We start from the raw sequence: 17199 nt of genomic DNA, 5'->3' as shown, positions 1-17199 counted from the left end.
CGTTATGCACCGAATTTGGTTGAAATCATTTAAGCAGATCCCAAGATATGGGTTTTCACCTAAAACTGGTGCCACGCCCACTGACTAATTTTGAACGCGGTTCCTATAAAGTCATCTCATACCATCCCAGAGATAAAATTTAATGTCTCTGGCGTGTTTAGTGCTTGGTTTATCGCGCTTTTAGTATTTTTTAACAGTACCGTTATATGGGGAGTGGGCGGGCTTGTCATCTGATTTCACCCATTTTCACCCCACGCCCATCTGCAATACCAACCGCCTTACGGTACCAAGAAATATGTGTACCAAGTTTCATGAAGATATCTCAATTTTTACTCAAGTTAAAGCTTCCACGGACGGACGGACAGACATTCACGCAGATTTCAACTCGTCTCTTCATCCTGATAATATATATATATTATATATAACCCTATATCTAACTCGATTAGTTTTAGGTGATACAAACCACCGTTAGGTGAACAAAACTATTATACTCTGTAGCAAGAAGTTGCGAGAGTATAAAAACATTGCATTAAAGCTTAATTTAATGGAACAATGGGAAAACCTTTCGATAATTTCTACATATAATATAAGAAGATAAATAAAGAAAATATTCAAATCTGTCTTAATAAAATTTGTATGCATAATGCCCATATGTATAAAGAGAAGTGGTTTGAAAAGAAAATAAATTACTCTACTCAAAACATGGTTACAATATCTGTATGGCGACGATGAAGCTACAGTAGGGCTATTTTTTCTCCCAAATGTGTGCCTTTATGCATGTCAGTTGATTTAGCTTGTAAAAATTGCCCTTCCGTGAGGAATACCGTTAATTATGTTTTCGCGCTCCTGAACTTTGAGTACAAGCTCAAGGCAAGCTCGCTTGCCTGTTATCAGATTTCAACTTGTATGCAGCGTTGGTGGTGGTTGTGTCAGCTTAAACTTTGATATTTGCAGTGAGCAAGCAAGTAAACACGAAGCTCTCCGCTCATAACATAGAGTAAAGAGCGAAATCAACAGGGAAGTGCAAATATGCCGGTGTTATATAATCGTGTAGACCATACAATGTTGAGACAGTTCGGCAACAGGTTCTTGGACTTCTAACCAACATTAGAAAAGTAGAGCGATGTTGAAAATATATTTAACTGTGTTAATAATAATAAATGGTGTGGGTGGCCAAATTAGCTGTAAGTTTTTTTTGTAAAAGTGTAATTGAAAAAAAAAAACTAAAAATAAAAAAACGTGTGTGCAAAAAAGTCACGTATGCTTTTAAACATAACCATAAACTTAAACCATTTTTTCAATGGAAACAATTTTTTAACGTTTTTACTGAGTTACCGAGTTAGAAACGATTGTCAGGATAAAACATTATGAATTTAATGTGGTCACCAAAGAGTTTTTACTCAAGAAAGTACACAATTTATCATTGTATTGTTCTTTTATAAGTGTTTTTATACTCTGAGTAAGAATTGATACATGTATTGAGAAAAATTGATACCCGTTTTCCTTGGAATCCTGGCCAATGGGCGAAATCAGGCTATTGTACAAAATTCCGTCAATAGAAAAAAACATTAAATAAATAAAACAAAAACCTTTAATATAACCATAAGAATAATACATCAGGTTTGCATGTGAATTAGTATAAGAAAAGTACAATGGGTGTGAGACCGCCAACTTTTTCGAAAAATTCTCATGCCCCTGCAACTAATTTAATTAAATGTGGTATAAAACTATTTCCAATACGACGCCATTTTAAATTTCACCAGATTCCTTCATTTTACAGGGAAATAAAAAATCATAAATAATGATATTGAAATAAAACTTAGCACAGAAAGTCCTTTTAAGGTGTGTCAACTCTCATCTAAGTTTGCGAAAGATCCTAAATATATAAAGTAATTTTTCTGGTACGGTATATATTGGTTCATACAAATTACTGAAACCCCTATAAACTATATTAAATTGTTTTGGTTATTGTAGTTCAAGTTTAATTGGCATATTTCTGTTTCTTCGTGAATTTTGGATCTAGTTAGAAAAAATGTTATGATACCTTTAAGGGTGAGCTTTACGAAAAAATGTAGAGAACCATTTTTGAAGAGAATTCAATTTCTTTTAAATAGAGTCGAGATATTTGATTTTTCAAAAAGTAGATACTGAGATAGGAATTTTTATTTTTAATAATAAGGAAATAATAGGAAACCGAAAAACGAAAAACTTTCCTCTTATTATTAAGACCTCATACTTTTTTTGAGATCAACCAAAAAAATCGATTTTCTTACCCATCATAACACACTTACCTGTACATAGCTTGTGAATTAAACTTACTTACCTCACATACCACATACAAATTATTAGCAGAAACATATGCTCTCTGAGTTTCATTAAGGTACCTCACATGTCATCAACAATATATAAGGAGTAGGTTCAACCGGATGTTTAAAAATCCTGATTTTATGTTATTAGTTATATGGGGGCAGGTTTTCACCCAATTTCGAAGATTTTTAAATTATGTTTATTGGGACTAAGGTAATTATTGATTCGATTCAATCCAATTTTGATACACAGGCATACTATTATCAGAAAAGGATTCTCTCCGAATTTCTATAATATATCTCAACGCAATAGAAACTCGGTTCTACATATAATAATATGTAGTAACGCCAAAAATAGATAAAATTGGGTCAATACTACACCTATCTTCCATATGCCTAATAAAAATTTTTTAAACTTCCGGTTGACCTTATACCCTATATATCGATCAATATGTAAGATATCTTAGGAAAATTAGCTGAACGTATAATATTGGATATACTTTAGTTTAAATTCGAAAATATGTGAAATTATATTATACTACAAATAATTATTTGCGTTATTCTAACAAACATTATTATGTAAATGGTTTAGCGATGAACATGAATGGAGTTGGTCTAGACCTTGGTCTTCTGGTTGACGTTTTGAACATCAAATATTAAATTTAGCCTCTCCGGATAAGTTTATATGAGAGTTATGAGATATACTTAATCATAATATAATAATAGTTTTAAGACTAATTGAGTCTATGAACTATAATATAACTTAATAAAATATCGAATTTGATTGTAATTCATTCTCGATTTCGCCAAATAATGAATGTTGAATTCTTCGCAATATATTTAATTTGAAGTTTTGGCAACACCTGAAAGTATTTTTACTGCTTTGCACATTGTAAGTTGCAAGAGTATAAAATGTTCGGTTACACCCGAACTTAGGTATCAAAATTACGTTAGATGTAGACGAATTCCTTTTCCGATTTACTCATTTTACAATTATATTAAAGGAGTGTGGTAATGTTACCGGTTAAGTGACTTGTGTGCAGTACAACACGCTAATTTAGTAGCTTAATCGCCATTTTTCCACAATATATTCTTTTGAAAGATATTTATCGGAAGGGAGTTTTTTCCCACCGTAGTAGATACGTAGGAAAAAATTTAATTCTCAAAATTTGATATTCTATATAGTCTGCAATAATCTCAACTTAATTAGTTACTAAATTACACCGTATTAAAGAATTTTAAGTAAGGGAGTGTAAACATAGTAAATTAATTATTTTTATCAAATTTATTGTATTCTTAAGAAATAGGTCTGTATCTTAACTGCTAGTAGCTGCTAGCTAGTAGGGAGAAGAAAATTGACAGTTACTTTCACAAAGAGCGAAATAACGAAAAAGTAAAGAAACGGAAAACCAGCAGAAACTAGCCAGAAAATATCAGTTGTTTTTTAAACAATTTTAAATCAATAGAATTTTTATTTTCACAATTCAAAACAAACAAAATCAAAGAAAATGTACTTTAACAGCTGTTTCTTAATATAATGTAGAAAATTTTCAAAACAAAGGCGAATTTGATTTCATAAAAAATCCTAAACATATCAGTTTACGATTTCACTCTAACAAATTTACAACTTAGGTATAGTTCAGTCAAAACACTAGATATAAATTTCAATATTCATAAGTAAATTTTGATTTCTAATATTTATTGTATCTTTTTCTGTCATGCCTGTGACAGGCATGTGGTAACATTACCATGATACAAATATTGGTATATGTTTACTACAGTGATGCCACACATTGAACTGCTGTAAACTTTAATACTAGTAGCTGTCTCAAATTTAATAGATGAAAATGTAATGCAATATTATTTCAAATAATGAAAAACGGATGTATTTTCCTTACAAGAAATAGAATTGGTTAAAGTGTGCCTAAAAGTCCGCCATAAAATAATTCAATACATGCATTTCAAAAAAATATTTTATTTTCCGTTTTATTAATTAATTTTAAAAGTAACTTTGACAGACTATTTTGAAGAGCTTATGTGTAAAAACTTTTTTCTAAGTTCTTTATCTCTTTTTAGCTGTGTTTTATAAAATACCATGATGAAATATTTTATTGTTACCAGCAAAATACTACATTGTATTAGTGTAGTATAGTATTTAGTGACACATATCTAGTATTCGTTTGTAGTAGCTATTGCTATCACTTCATCTGTCATAGGCATTACGGAAGTATAAATACTATACAAGTATAATTACATTAATATCTTACGTTAGTGCTAAACAAAATTTTTCGTAATTTTCGCTGATACTTCACACGATTAAATAAAAGTAAGATCGAAATATATCTTAAGATATTTTTTCATTATTTACATCAATATATGCCTTTATATTATACATTTTGCGATAAAACTTAACTTCCTTAAATTTAGCTTCTTTAAATCTAATTAGAATTTGTGCTTTAAATTTTAATACAAAAATAAATAAAATTAAAATGTGCATATTATGGTGCAAAACTCTGTACCTTATAGCAGACATATTTTGCACAAACCCAATAACCTTTAAAATAATTTTTCACCAAACATTCCTACAAAACTGTTTTTATAACATGGTTCTCATATATTGAATTGAAAAATTTAATTAGAAATGTAAAAAAATATGTTCCGGATATTGAAACATATGGATTAAAACTCGCTCTTCATAGGGGCATTAAGACAGGGGCGAATTAAGACTACTTAATAGGAAACCTTCAAACTTCGTGACCTGCAAAATATACCCTGTTCAGGGTACAATAAGTAATTCTTACCACATTTCCTTCAAGAGTTTGGGTAATCATCATTTGTTTACTGAATATCCTTTGTAAATGGATATAATATCTAGAGTCAGTTTAGTTGAATAAAATGTCAGTCAGTATGTTCTCGTGTAGTTTAAAATATGTTTGGGAAATTAGTAATAATTACAATATAATTTGATTAGCTACTTATGCAAAATTTTATTTTGTAATTATTACTCGCCAATGATTTTTTTTTCGCATATCCATCCGAAATGAGAAAGTATGTATGCGTGATTTATATAATATTCTAATTACTGAAATAACTATTAATAGTTTGAATATCCAAGTGGTTTTACATCAATTTCGAAATTTTTGTATAAAAAATTTGGCATCTTACCTATTCTATACCATTTAGGCATAGCAAATAATAGTTTGATGGTTTGTTTACTTTTTAATTGTCTTGTTTTTCTAACGTGCAAATTATTTTTGTCGGTAGCTTGTTTGGTACTATATTACTGATGGTATGTATGCTATATCGTCAAACATATGACCCGTTTTGAAAAATTACATTTTGCAATAAATTTATGACACACAATTATTTCATCATAGATTATTATACTCTTGCAACATGAATTCCGAGTGACTGTCTGTCCGTGAAAGCGATAACTATGTTAAAATGGGCGAAATTGGGCAACAACCACGCCTACATCCCATATAAAACAATTTTAAATTCCATCTGATTCTTTCACTTTCCAGTATACAAATAAAGCACCAAAAAATATATCGCGGTAAAACTTTGCACAAATAATGGCTTAAAGGTATTCCATCTAGAGTCTTAAGACTAAATGGTTAAGCCCCAGATACCGAATATTGGACTCCAGTGCCTATCGAACTTCCGGCTGACTTTATCTGCATGGCGAATATGTGAGTTATCTCAATGAAATCTAGTGAGCGTGTTTTTCTAGTATTAGTGTGTCTTTGTGACTAAAATGGATAGAATCATGTAAAAACTTGCCCTTGGGCCATATCAAGATTCTCAAACATCCGGTTGACTTTACCCCTTATATATTGGTGATGGTATCTGGGTAAAGTAAAATATAGTAATAAAAATAAGTGAGTATAGATATGACTGTCAAAATGTAAATAAGATACCAAATTTGATTGTAATCCTTTCACGGTTTATATATTTATAATAAAAGTTAATCTTAAGTTTTGTTCGCTTAAAATTGCATACTTTTTTGCTTGCTTTTGATACTTACTAAGAAATAATCATGAATGACAACCATTTCATCAAGGTATGGCAATTTAGAGATCTAACTATAATTGAAACTGTAAAATACTTGATATTAGCGATAGTTGTTTCCTATGTATAACCATAAAGTATTTAAAACCACCGCAGTAGTCAAAATGATAGTCGACGTCAGGTAAATGAAAACTTAAACGTTTGCGACATGTCAAATAACTACTTGACTTAACAACACATAATAGCTGAAAATCTTTAAAAGAAAAAAGCAAAACAATGCAATTTCGTCCCTATAATGGCATAAACAGTCACCGACGCAAAACCGTGGACCGAATCAGCTGATACGACCTATCTTATGCGAAATGTAAATGAACAGTCACTACCGCTTCTACCGTCCGTTTTAACAGACCGTACGGTAGGATCTCCACGAAAATTGGATTTTTTCCGTAGAAACGAGTGAGCTGAGAGAGAGCAATCTATTGCAACGCAGGGTTGCGGCGACAAGTTAGCTAACCTGCTACCGATAGGTTATTATTAATTAATGCATTTTTTATCCCATAGGTTACTTTTTTTCTAGCCTCGGGAAAAAAGAAACTATTTCTCCTTTTTCTCTACACATCGGTGTGATTATCTTACTCGCTCTCTCTAATTGCCTTAGCGGAAATAATAATAACCCAACGATTACCCTCCCCGCCCAACCGACGCGAGGGGCGCAATCCGCATACGTGCGGAATTAGCCGAGTCAGAAAAGGTAAGAGAGTTTTTTAAGTGTTGAGATCTAAAACTGCTCAGCTACAGAAACAATTTCAACAGTTACATTTACATTTTCATTTATTAAGAGAAAACAATAAAGTCTTTTTAATTTTGAAAAGTAAGTCAGATAAGTCAAATGTGCTGGAATGAGAATTAAAATCATGACATATACGGCGGAATGGCTCGTTTAGTTCAAAATTTGATCTACAGGATTTTAGCAGTAAAGGTCTAAACTGCCTCGAAAAGCGAACCGTGATATTAAATTTAATTTTAGACAGGAGAAAAGAACTGCAAACTGTTCCATTCAAAATTTTCACTAAGAATATTATTCCAAGCATTTCCCTACGACTAGAAAGTGTAGGTAGATTAATAATTTAAGTTAAACGACTAGTGTATGGAGGTAGACTTACCCTAGAATCCCATCGGAAATGCGCTGAGGCGAAGAGTCAAAATTGTTTTTGAACAGACTTTAACTTGTCACAATGGATTTGGTAGCTAGGGTTCCATGTATCAGAGCCATATTCCAATATAGGTCTAACCAAAGTTGTATAAAGTGTTTTAGTAATATACGGATCTCTAAATTCTTTAGACCAACGTTTAACAAAACTGAGGACAGCTTTTGCTTTCAAGACCTTGGTGTCAATATAAAGACTAAAACTAAGCTTAGGGTCCACATTAACTCCCAAATCAACATAGTTAAAAACTTGCTCTAGAATATGGTGTTTTATTACATAAGAGTTTGGTGCACAGATTTACGTGAAAAGCATATCATCTTACATTTATTGAGATTCAATGGCAAATCAAAAAATGTTACATATATTTTATGTCCTTTATGCTTGAATTTACCAACTATTTCGGAAAACTATGTGGTACTTTTTGGTTAACAGCGTATTTTTACTGCGTTTATATGGGGACTCTTTTGTCGCTCATTATCGGCGAATTTTTTTTTCATAAAATTTTCGCAAATGCTTGTGCGGTCCGGCTACGCGACACTTAGAGTGTGTTTTTATTTTATTTATTATTTTCCCAATTAAATGTACAGTTGAACTACATATTAAACCCTATAGAGACAAAAAACAATTGCCTGTTCATACGGTAGGGAAAAAGATAAGCCTAGGCCTATCGTATATATATATTATTACTATAAGTATATAAATATATAAATGTATAATGTCACTCCCTTTTGAGTGTTTTAAATAGTTTTTCATTTTTAGTTTCTAATAATTAACACTTTAATTTAATTGACTCTGTGTATCCAATAACCACTGTTTCAATTTAAATTCATTCGGCTTGTTTATAACAATGAAATTCTTATATTCAGTCGGCATTAGAGTATTAGTAATATTTCATAGCTAGATAATACGCATTTTTACTATATATTATTGCATTTTTTATTTGTGTGTTGGGATGGTGGTCCCACTCACATCGTGGTTGCAAGGAATTACCATGAATGTGGTATAAAAAATTAATAATATCCGCTTAATAGTTGCAAAGAAATACTTAAGTCGGGAACTCCCTAATCCACCAGAATGTTTTGAAAATCCGCTACTAATATTTTCAAGGCCAAATTTATGACAGAAATTTCGCAATCTTTCGAGAAGTATGAAAAACCCATAGTTTTTTACTACATATTTTTTTTATTTATTATAAAACATTCATGAATAAATTACAATTCTTTTTTTAAATAAAATGATATTCGAACTAAACCCTTTGCGGTTAAAAGAAATATATATGAAAGCATCTTGATATTTTATATAAATATAAAATAGTAAAGTTACCATTTTTATTAAAGTTCATTTATGTCTGCATTATTACATTTAATACCGCCAAATGTTATTAAATATTTTTGAGTATCTTAATTTTGTCCTTATTCAAAAATATAAATATTTCTATTATTCTATGCATACATATTTGCATTTTACATTCAAAAATCGATAACGAAACTCAAATTTCCTAACATATCGCATAGCAGCGAACTGTTACGAACAAAAACACAAAGCGTGCCACTCGAGCATCAAGGGGACGGTCCCTTCGTCTTTCCTCGTCGTCCCCTCGCCCTGAACAAACCGGTTTATGTTACAATAGAGTCCGTGTGTGAACTGGCACTTTGCATTGGCTATTTGCTTGATTAGCCATCTGTTAGTTAAAATAGTTTGTTTGGTATTGATATAGTTACCTATAAGTTACAAAAAACTGGTGTATTGGTTACCTCATCACTTGCTATTTGATATTTGTTTAGTTATTGATTTTCCTTCTTACAATCATTTTAAAAATTGTTTATAAATTATCTTAGATAAGATTTATGTATACAAATATACATTACTAACTAAATTTTTCTTCTTACAATCATTTTGTGGCAAATATTTAATTTATACTATATTATAATTATTTTTTATTATATGTCATGTTATGTGTTACGATTTATAATTTACAAAAATAGTTACATTAATTTACTAAGCATTAATATTTGCACATTATGTACATATATATATGTAAGCTACTAATATAACAATAATATTTGAAATTAATGAATTTAGATCTATAAGTTTTAAATTATTTAAATTTTCATAATTTAAGAACTGCAAGGTGGTGGAGTCCAGCATCCAATATCTAAAATGAATAGAAAGAATAAATTTTTTTTGTGTTTGTAAAAGTATCTACATTATATTTTAAGAATAAATACATGCAAGTTTGTATCTAATTGTTATAAAAAGTAGAGGCTACAATATTTAACATGCTACTTAACCTAGATTTGGTATCTACGATGGTTACCATGGATTTCATGTTAAGAAACGACAAAAAGTCTACGGAAATATTTCCTGAATTATATATGTATAACATCTAGAAAGTTTTTTATTTAACTTACTTGTATTCAGGATACCTCCATTATTTGCTTGATGATTGTGATAAGCAGCAGTTAGCAGTGAAAACATACACATAGTTAATAAAGTCTGCGTCCACCCGACACTATTTTTAAGTGAAGTGAAAACACAATGTAAATATGTAATTCAGTTCAAATTTTCTACATGTATTTTTTCTTTATATTTTTAAGTTCGAAATGCAAAACCCAAAATGTATATTCCTATTTTAATTTTTGTGATAACGGGATTTTAGGTAAACAGAACTAAACATAGGCACCATTAAGTCTGAGTTCAGCTTTAAAATTAGTTACAAAAGTATTAACAATGATACAGAAAAATTAAATTCAATATTTTGTTGGAAAATTTGAACTGAATTACATATTTAGATTGTGTTTTTACTTCACTTAAAAAAATGTGTCAGGTGAACGTAGACTTTATTGGCTATGTGTATGTTTATTGGTGAAGATATTTGAGGAGGAAAAGAAAGAAGATGATCCCCCAAAGCCTACGCCAGTTCTCGAAGTTTTCATATACAAACAAGAAAACTTCAAACATATTTTTATTCAGAAATTAGGGAATATGGAATAGTACGTTATTTTACGTAGATTGAACAATAACAAAAAAAAAAAAATACAGAATTCTCAAATTAACATTTAAAAAATTTTATCAACGATCTCTAAATATATGAACGCATATACTCGTATGAATATAACAATGCGATTTGTTTTTGTTCCTTATTTTGTTTTTATAAAAATGATCTCTAAATATATATATACACTAGCGGTCCGGTACGTGCTTCGCTACGTGTAAAGTGAAATAACAAAAAAATTTAATTAGAATATCAATTGCAATTCTTCAAACAAAAAAATATTTAATTAAGTGCTAATTATTTTAAAACATTTGGATAAACAAAAATTTTTATTTTTTATTTTGAGCATGAATAAACAAACGGCTACGGGTACCGACTCTGGAACAGGCAACAAGTTGGCCATAAGAAAAACTTGATTCCTCCAAATTCACACCACAAATGTGAAGTGTTTAGGCCTTGTCGACTGCTGTTCCTTGTTTACGTCTTCGAAGTTGTCTCGATGACACATTCCATGTGTATTACTGAGGCACTTCAGAATATAACAAATTTATCGCAAATGTATCAGTTTTGCATAATTTTAAAAAATCGGTTAATGTAGTCGCTGGTGGTTGTGCTGCTCTTCCCAATACATTTGCGTCATTAAAATAAACTCGCTGGCCATTCTCAAGTTGTACAGCCAAGTTAACAACCACAAAATGTCATTCGTACATTGGAAACGACATAATCCTCCAGACAGCTTCATTACTACTAATATAGCGCCCCATTTGATACTGAGTAATTTGATCTTTTTTATTATCACCGGCAACACCGAAAACAGTCATATCGCTTCCTTTATTTACATACTTGCACATACTCCACATTTATATGAGCATTAAGTATTTTCGATAATAATGGACAATGCGGGACCACCCAACGATTATCAACTTCAACGTCCTGGTCTAATGGTTGCCGTTTTGCCATTATCATTAGGTGATCTACGTTCTTTACAAGGGATATCCCCATTGCTCGTTATTGTGTCTGAAGTCAATTGCCTTGTGTATCCTTTCGAACACTTTCCATGCTTCACGATATGTTTGACACAAATGACCGTTGACTGTTCTCAATTCTTGAAATGATTTTGGACCATTGACGTTAACTAATAACAATCGCAAATAAATAAAAACACTCAGCGTTGTTTGGATGTACTGTATATATTCTCCCAATTGCATCTGTTTGGAAAATTTACCTGTTTGTGGATCAATCATTAGGTATTGTAATGCATCGTAACTATGATGAAGTTCCGAAACGCGTTGCAATTGCTCATATCTGCAATGAAGTACAATATCAGGGGATTAAAACTGATCACCAAGAATTACAATTGCAACCACATCAATTGTCGTTGCATTGAATCGCCTTGCATGCTCTCCAAAAGGTGTTCTATCAGCGCTTATTACGATTTTGTGATTTTCAGATGGCATACGATCGAGGGAAATTTTTAACTAATGCGTTATGCTGATGGAAAATCTATTGTAGCTCACGAATAATTTCTCGTCTTGTATTTGAAACAATTGCACAATTCACGATTTTCATCACCAACATTTGCAAAAATTGTTGATCAGCGTCGGGGTATGGCAATAACGAAGCAGATTGATGACTTAAACTCAACCAAAGAGACTACAATAAGTTTTATGTATTGAGTTAATGTGCAAAACGTCGACCAGAAGATTGGAGTTGATAATATAAGAGATATGAGATTAAGACTAATATCTAGACCAACTCTTTTTAAGTTCACTGCTAAACAATGTTTTTACAAAACCATTATATGGGGAGTAGGCTAGGTTACCATCCGAATTCACCCATATTTATACTGTCGATTCAAAAATCTTCAGCTCACATGTGCTCCTCACCTCTCCCCGGTACCGAATTACAGTTTGGATATCTTAATTTGCGGCTTAGTTATGACCTTTTATAAGTTTTCGATTAATGACGTTTAGTGGCGTAGCAATGGACCAATTCTGCCCATCTACAATACCAACCCCCCTTGGGTGCCAAGGAATATATGTACGAAGTTTCATCAAGATATCTTAGCTTGAACAAAACTATTACAATCTGTAGCAACATGTTGCAAGAATATACAAATAAAAGACATTTCTCAGAAAGGTTTTTGATTTTGGTTTTGCCAATGGGATGATACCATTGTTACCTGGGGACTTTGAACTTTGTATCCTCGAGACTTTGGACTGGACCTCTGAAATATTTACGTATGTATGTTAGAAGTTTATTCGCACTGTGGTATTGGCTGTATTCTTGAAGTTAAATATCTCAAATATAGTGTTTAATCTACACTAAGAATTGTTAGCATGTTCTACCAGAACCCGTCCTATAGTAGGCATTTTTTAAGTATATGGTTGCCTTACACATGTCATACTCATCCAATCGAGTATTCTTTAAGTTAATTATTATCATATTAAACCGCTGGTAGCTTAACTGGGTGGATAGCTTTAACTGACAAAAATGTTTTCACCAAGTTGAGATTAGCTTACTTACAGATAGTTTAATTATTGTAAACATTTTTACTGAATTGCTTACGCGGTGTTTACAAAAAGGTCTCTTCCCGAAAATGTGGAAAAAGTAACGACTGGTCTTGTTGCAGAAGACAAATAAACCAGCAGGAGAGCCCAGCTTATACCGACCGCTTTGTATGCTGGATACGATTGGCAAGGTACTAGGGCGAATAATCTGTAAACATGCGGTAGCAACGATCAAAGAATGCCTCACAGCAACAAACCTTCAACTTGCTGGACAAAAAACTGAATCAGTGCTGATCACATGCAATAAGAAAATTAAGGGCATCAAACTAAATATCGATGGCCATGGTATCACGGTGCAGCAGTCGCTGAAGTATCTAGGATAGACACTAGACACAAAACTTAGTTACAAGACGCACATCGACAAAGTTTGTGAGAAAGCAGCACGTGTAACGGCCGCACTAACGAGTATAATGGCCAACATTCCCACGAAGCAGTTGGAATCATAGTGGGCATCATTCCACCAGAGATGTGGTCATGGAATTCAAACGAGTACATGACAGGTCCAAAAGTCTGGGCAGGCGATTAACGGTGGAGGAGAGGGGGGATGAAAGACAAACAAGCCTCAATGAATGGCAGAGAAATGAGATGCGGCAACAACAAGGAGATAGACCCACAGGCTAACTAGAGGCGTACGCGTGGGTAGAGCGGAATATGGAGAAACAGATTTATACCTGACACAGGTTTTAATGGGGCTGATTTTTCTTATCAATTTTACAGCTAACATCTGTCATTTCATGCTCTGGTTAGAAACTAACCAATACTTCTTATTTCGGTAAAGTTTATTAGAATTTAACTGACACATATTTGCTAACCAGGTATTTAGAAAACAATTTTTATATTCTTGCAGCATGTTGCAATACTGTTATTGGGTATAAACGTGGTCTCGCCCCCTAACCTCGCCTTAACCGCTATAGCTATAATAACAAAACTCACTGAAAACAACTATTTTTAGCACTTCTATCGACAGTGTGAAAATGGATGAAATCGGGTGACATGCCCGCCCACTCACCATATAACAGTACTGTTAAAACTACTAAAAGCACTATACACGCCAGAGACATTAAATTTTATATATTATTTTATTATAATATAGGTCAATATGTAAGATATATAATTGAAATTTATATAATAAAATAAAGAAATGAAACTCTCGATAATAGTAGGTTTTTCTGTCAAAAATGGGTTGAATCGCACCAATACTTCCTTTAATATATAATTTTGACAACACCCGAGGTAATTTCCCTTGCAAGTTGCGAGAGTACAAAATGTGCGGTTACACTCGAACTTAGAACTTCCGTACTTGTTCAACTTGTTGTCGATAAAGTTCTAGTTAAGCGTTTAACCATATATTGAGAAAACGACCCTAATTAATAGTCAATTTACCGTTAGAAAATCAAAAAAAGTATTCAAAAAAACACTTTTAAAAGTTAAAAAATTTCTTGGTACAATAGTAACTCAGTTTTAGTTTATTTTGAGGATCAAGAAATCTAAAATTATGGGAATTTTACCAATTTTTCCCGACAAAATCTTCAAAAATGTTTATACCTGTGCCTGTATGCCTGTATATACGCGAATATATATAACATATAGTGTGGGTCCAAACCAACGAATGTTTTTTTGTCGCTTCTTACTCTGAGAAATTTGTTGATCGACACCTCAAAGAAAGGCTCTCCAAGTATATGCTCTTAATTGTAATGAGAATTTCCTCCGTCTAACGGTTTTCTATGTTTTTCTTATTATCGAATAGAAAAATTTATATCTCGCTTCCAACTACTCTTGAAAACATAAGTATTACGTTTTGTGGATTATGTAGGAAATTTGTATTTGTACGTTTAATGCAGATTTATAAATTTCTATACTAGTTATCGCTTTCACGGATGGAGTGAGACATCCCTAAACTGGTCATTTTGATACCTATCTTATGAGTTCTAGATGTTACAAACACTCGTTAGGTGAACAAAACTATTATAATCTGCGCAACATCCTGCGAGAATATTAATGCAAGCAGCCCAGTAGGGAAGCACACAGCATTGCAAAAGAACTATTTTTGCTTAAATAATTCAAATCAATACAACAGAAAATTATTACAGTTTTTTTTGTTTTTTATCCGGAAAGTTTCATCATTACCTTGTACCCATCGAAGTCCAAAAATTGTAGGAGGGTCGGAAGCAGAAAAAAGCGAATTACCATTTATTGTAAGCCTTATGCGACGTGGAGGACATTTTTGTGGCGCTAGTATTTTAAATGATCGGTGGCTTGTGACGGCTGGACATTGTGTCTGCAATGGATTGAACAAGATTTATCAAACATCACAAATCCAAGGTGTTATAGGTCTCCACAGTATATCACAGTATCTTAATGGTAATTCAGCCGAAAAATCGACTCCTGTTCGCGTTAACTTTAAAAGTATTATACCTTATCCAAAATATGAGTGCACCAACGTGAAACATGATATTGGTATGCTAAAATTTTTTGTTTTCAATTTACTCGTAAATATAAATCATGAATCCTCTTTGCTAATTCAGCTCTACTTCAGTTGGATGAACCTTTAAAATTTACAGAACGTGTCAAACCAATATGTGTTGGTGTTGAAAAACCTCTTATAGAATACGAAAATCAATTAGCAATAGTATCTGGTTGGGGATGGACAGATGAAAATCAAGAAGAAGGTCACAAGGCAGACATTTTAAAAAAGGTTACCGTGAAAATCTGGAATAATACTAGTTGCGAGAAATTTTATAAAATAAATGGGAATCCGAGCAGTATAATCTCAGACACCCAACTATGTGCCGGATTCAAAAACGGGGGAGCAGATTCTTGTTGGGTAAGTATCATGTAATTGTGAACGTATGTACATTTATGTGTCTGTATAAGTTAACACAATAAATAACAACTAACAAACTATTTAGGCTGATTCTGGAGGTCCACTAATTATGAAAGATAAAATATTAGTTGGAATTGTTTCAACGGGAATCGGATGCGCTAGACCTGGACTTCCGGGAATATATACACGAGTCAGCAAGTATGTTGATTGGATTGAATCAGTTTTAAGAAACGCTAACGCTCTCTAAAATGTACTGTGATATTAATACATATATTACCATGAGTATTTTGCATCTAATAGTAATTTCTAGATTATAACTTAATTTATAGTATCTGAATTTGTAATAAAGTATAGTACCTGAATTTTATAAATATTTTGCTTTATTTTAATTTTTAAAAGTGTTTAAGGAAATGAAGGTAAAAAAAACAAAGAAAAAGTTAAATCAAACAGTATTTTTGATATGTATCTACGTTCATTTTTTGTGCAGTTTTCCTGGATACCTAAATAAAAGCGTTGAGCGGCACGTTAATGCCGACGCGCCACCCCAAAATAAGGTAGGAAAAGATTTTTCAGAAAAATTACAATTTTTTTGTTTTCTGCAACCAACTTTACTTCTTAACGTGCTGTCAAAATTTTTCAACCCTTCAGCGTTGCCGCCGCGTTTATTTATGTATGCGCCATACAAAATCTATGGGCATGAGGATTTTTGACAGTAATTTGACGATGCCGCTTTTATTTAGGCAGTTACTGTTTGATGAAAATATAAAAAACAAAAAAATACCATATTCTTTATAAATCGATATGCGCTAACCTTGATTTCTATGTTTGATCATAAATAGTTTTCTTTCAACTAAACAAATGGCTAAACATTTTCAAGAAGGTAAAAAAAAATATGAAAGTAAAACATTATTTTGGCAAGAAATTTAATGTTTCTTTGAGTTTCAATAATACTGTAAATTGAGTAAATCACATAGAATTTAAAATTGTGATTTTTTTCACAATGTAACATCGGAATGTCGGGAAAATTTTTTGCACCAAATTTGGTTTTAAGTCCAGTAGTTCCTAAGATACACGATTTCATCTAAAGGTGGGCGATTCACTCCCATTGTATTATTTTTCCACCGATTCCTACAAAGCCCCTTGTGTGTTTAATGTTTCTGACGTATTGTATTTCCTTAGCAATGTTATCGCAATTTCATTGGACTCCAACGTAAACGTTATATGAGAGGTGGGCATAGTTATTCAGCTGATTTTCCAAAACTTCACAGTGGATAAAAGGGTTGTA

At 32.1% G+C, this 17199-nt stretch overlaps 1 protein-coding gene across 1 annotated transcript; it reads left to right on the top strand.

Moving 5' to 3' along the window:
* The first annotated feature begins 841 nt into the window (after positions 1-841).
* LOC106622089 (trypsin 3A1) lies at positions 842-16285 on the top strand. The gene is made up of 4 exons (XM_036356753.2): positions 842-1184; positions 15206-15547; positions 15616-15914; positions 16000-16285. Exons 1-4 carry the CDS (start codon positions 1124-1126, stop codon positions 16159-16161), a joined length of 864 nt encoding a protein of 287 aa, XP_036212646.1. The 5' UTR covers positions 842-1123; the 3' UTR covers positions 16162-16285.
* Positions 16286-17199: the final 914 nt, after the last annotated feature.

Source organism: Bactrocera oleae, chromosome 6 (genome assembly GCF_042242935.1).
Source record: "Bactrocera oleae isolate idBacOlea1 chromosome 6, idBacOlea1, whole genome shotgun sequence".
Lineage (NCBI taxonomy): Eukaryota > Metazoa > Arthropoda > Insecta > Diptera > Tephritidae > Bactrocera > Bactrocera oleae.
Note: the sequence above shows the minus strand (reverse complement) of the source record. Positions and strands in the feature narration are given on the sequence as shown.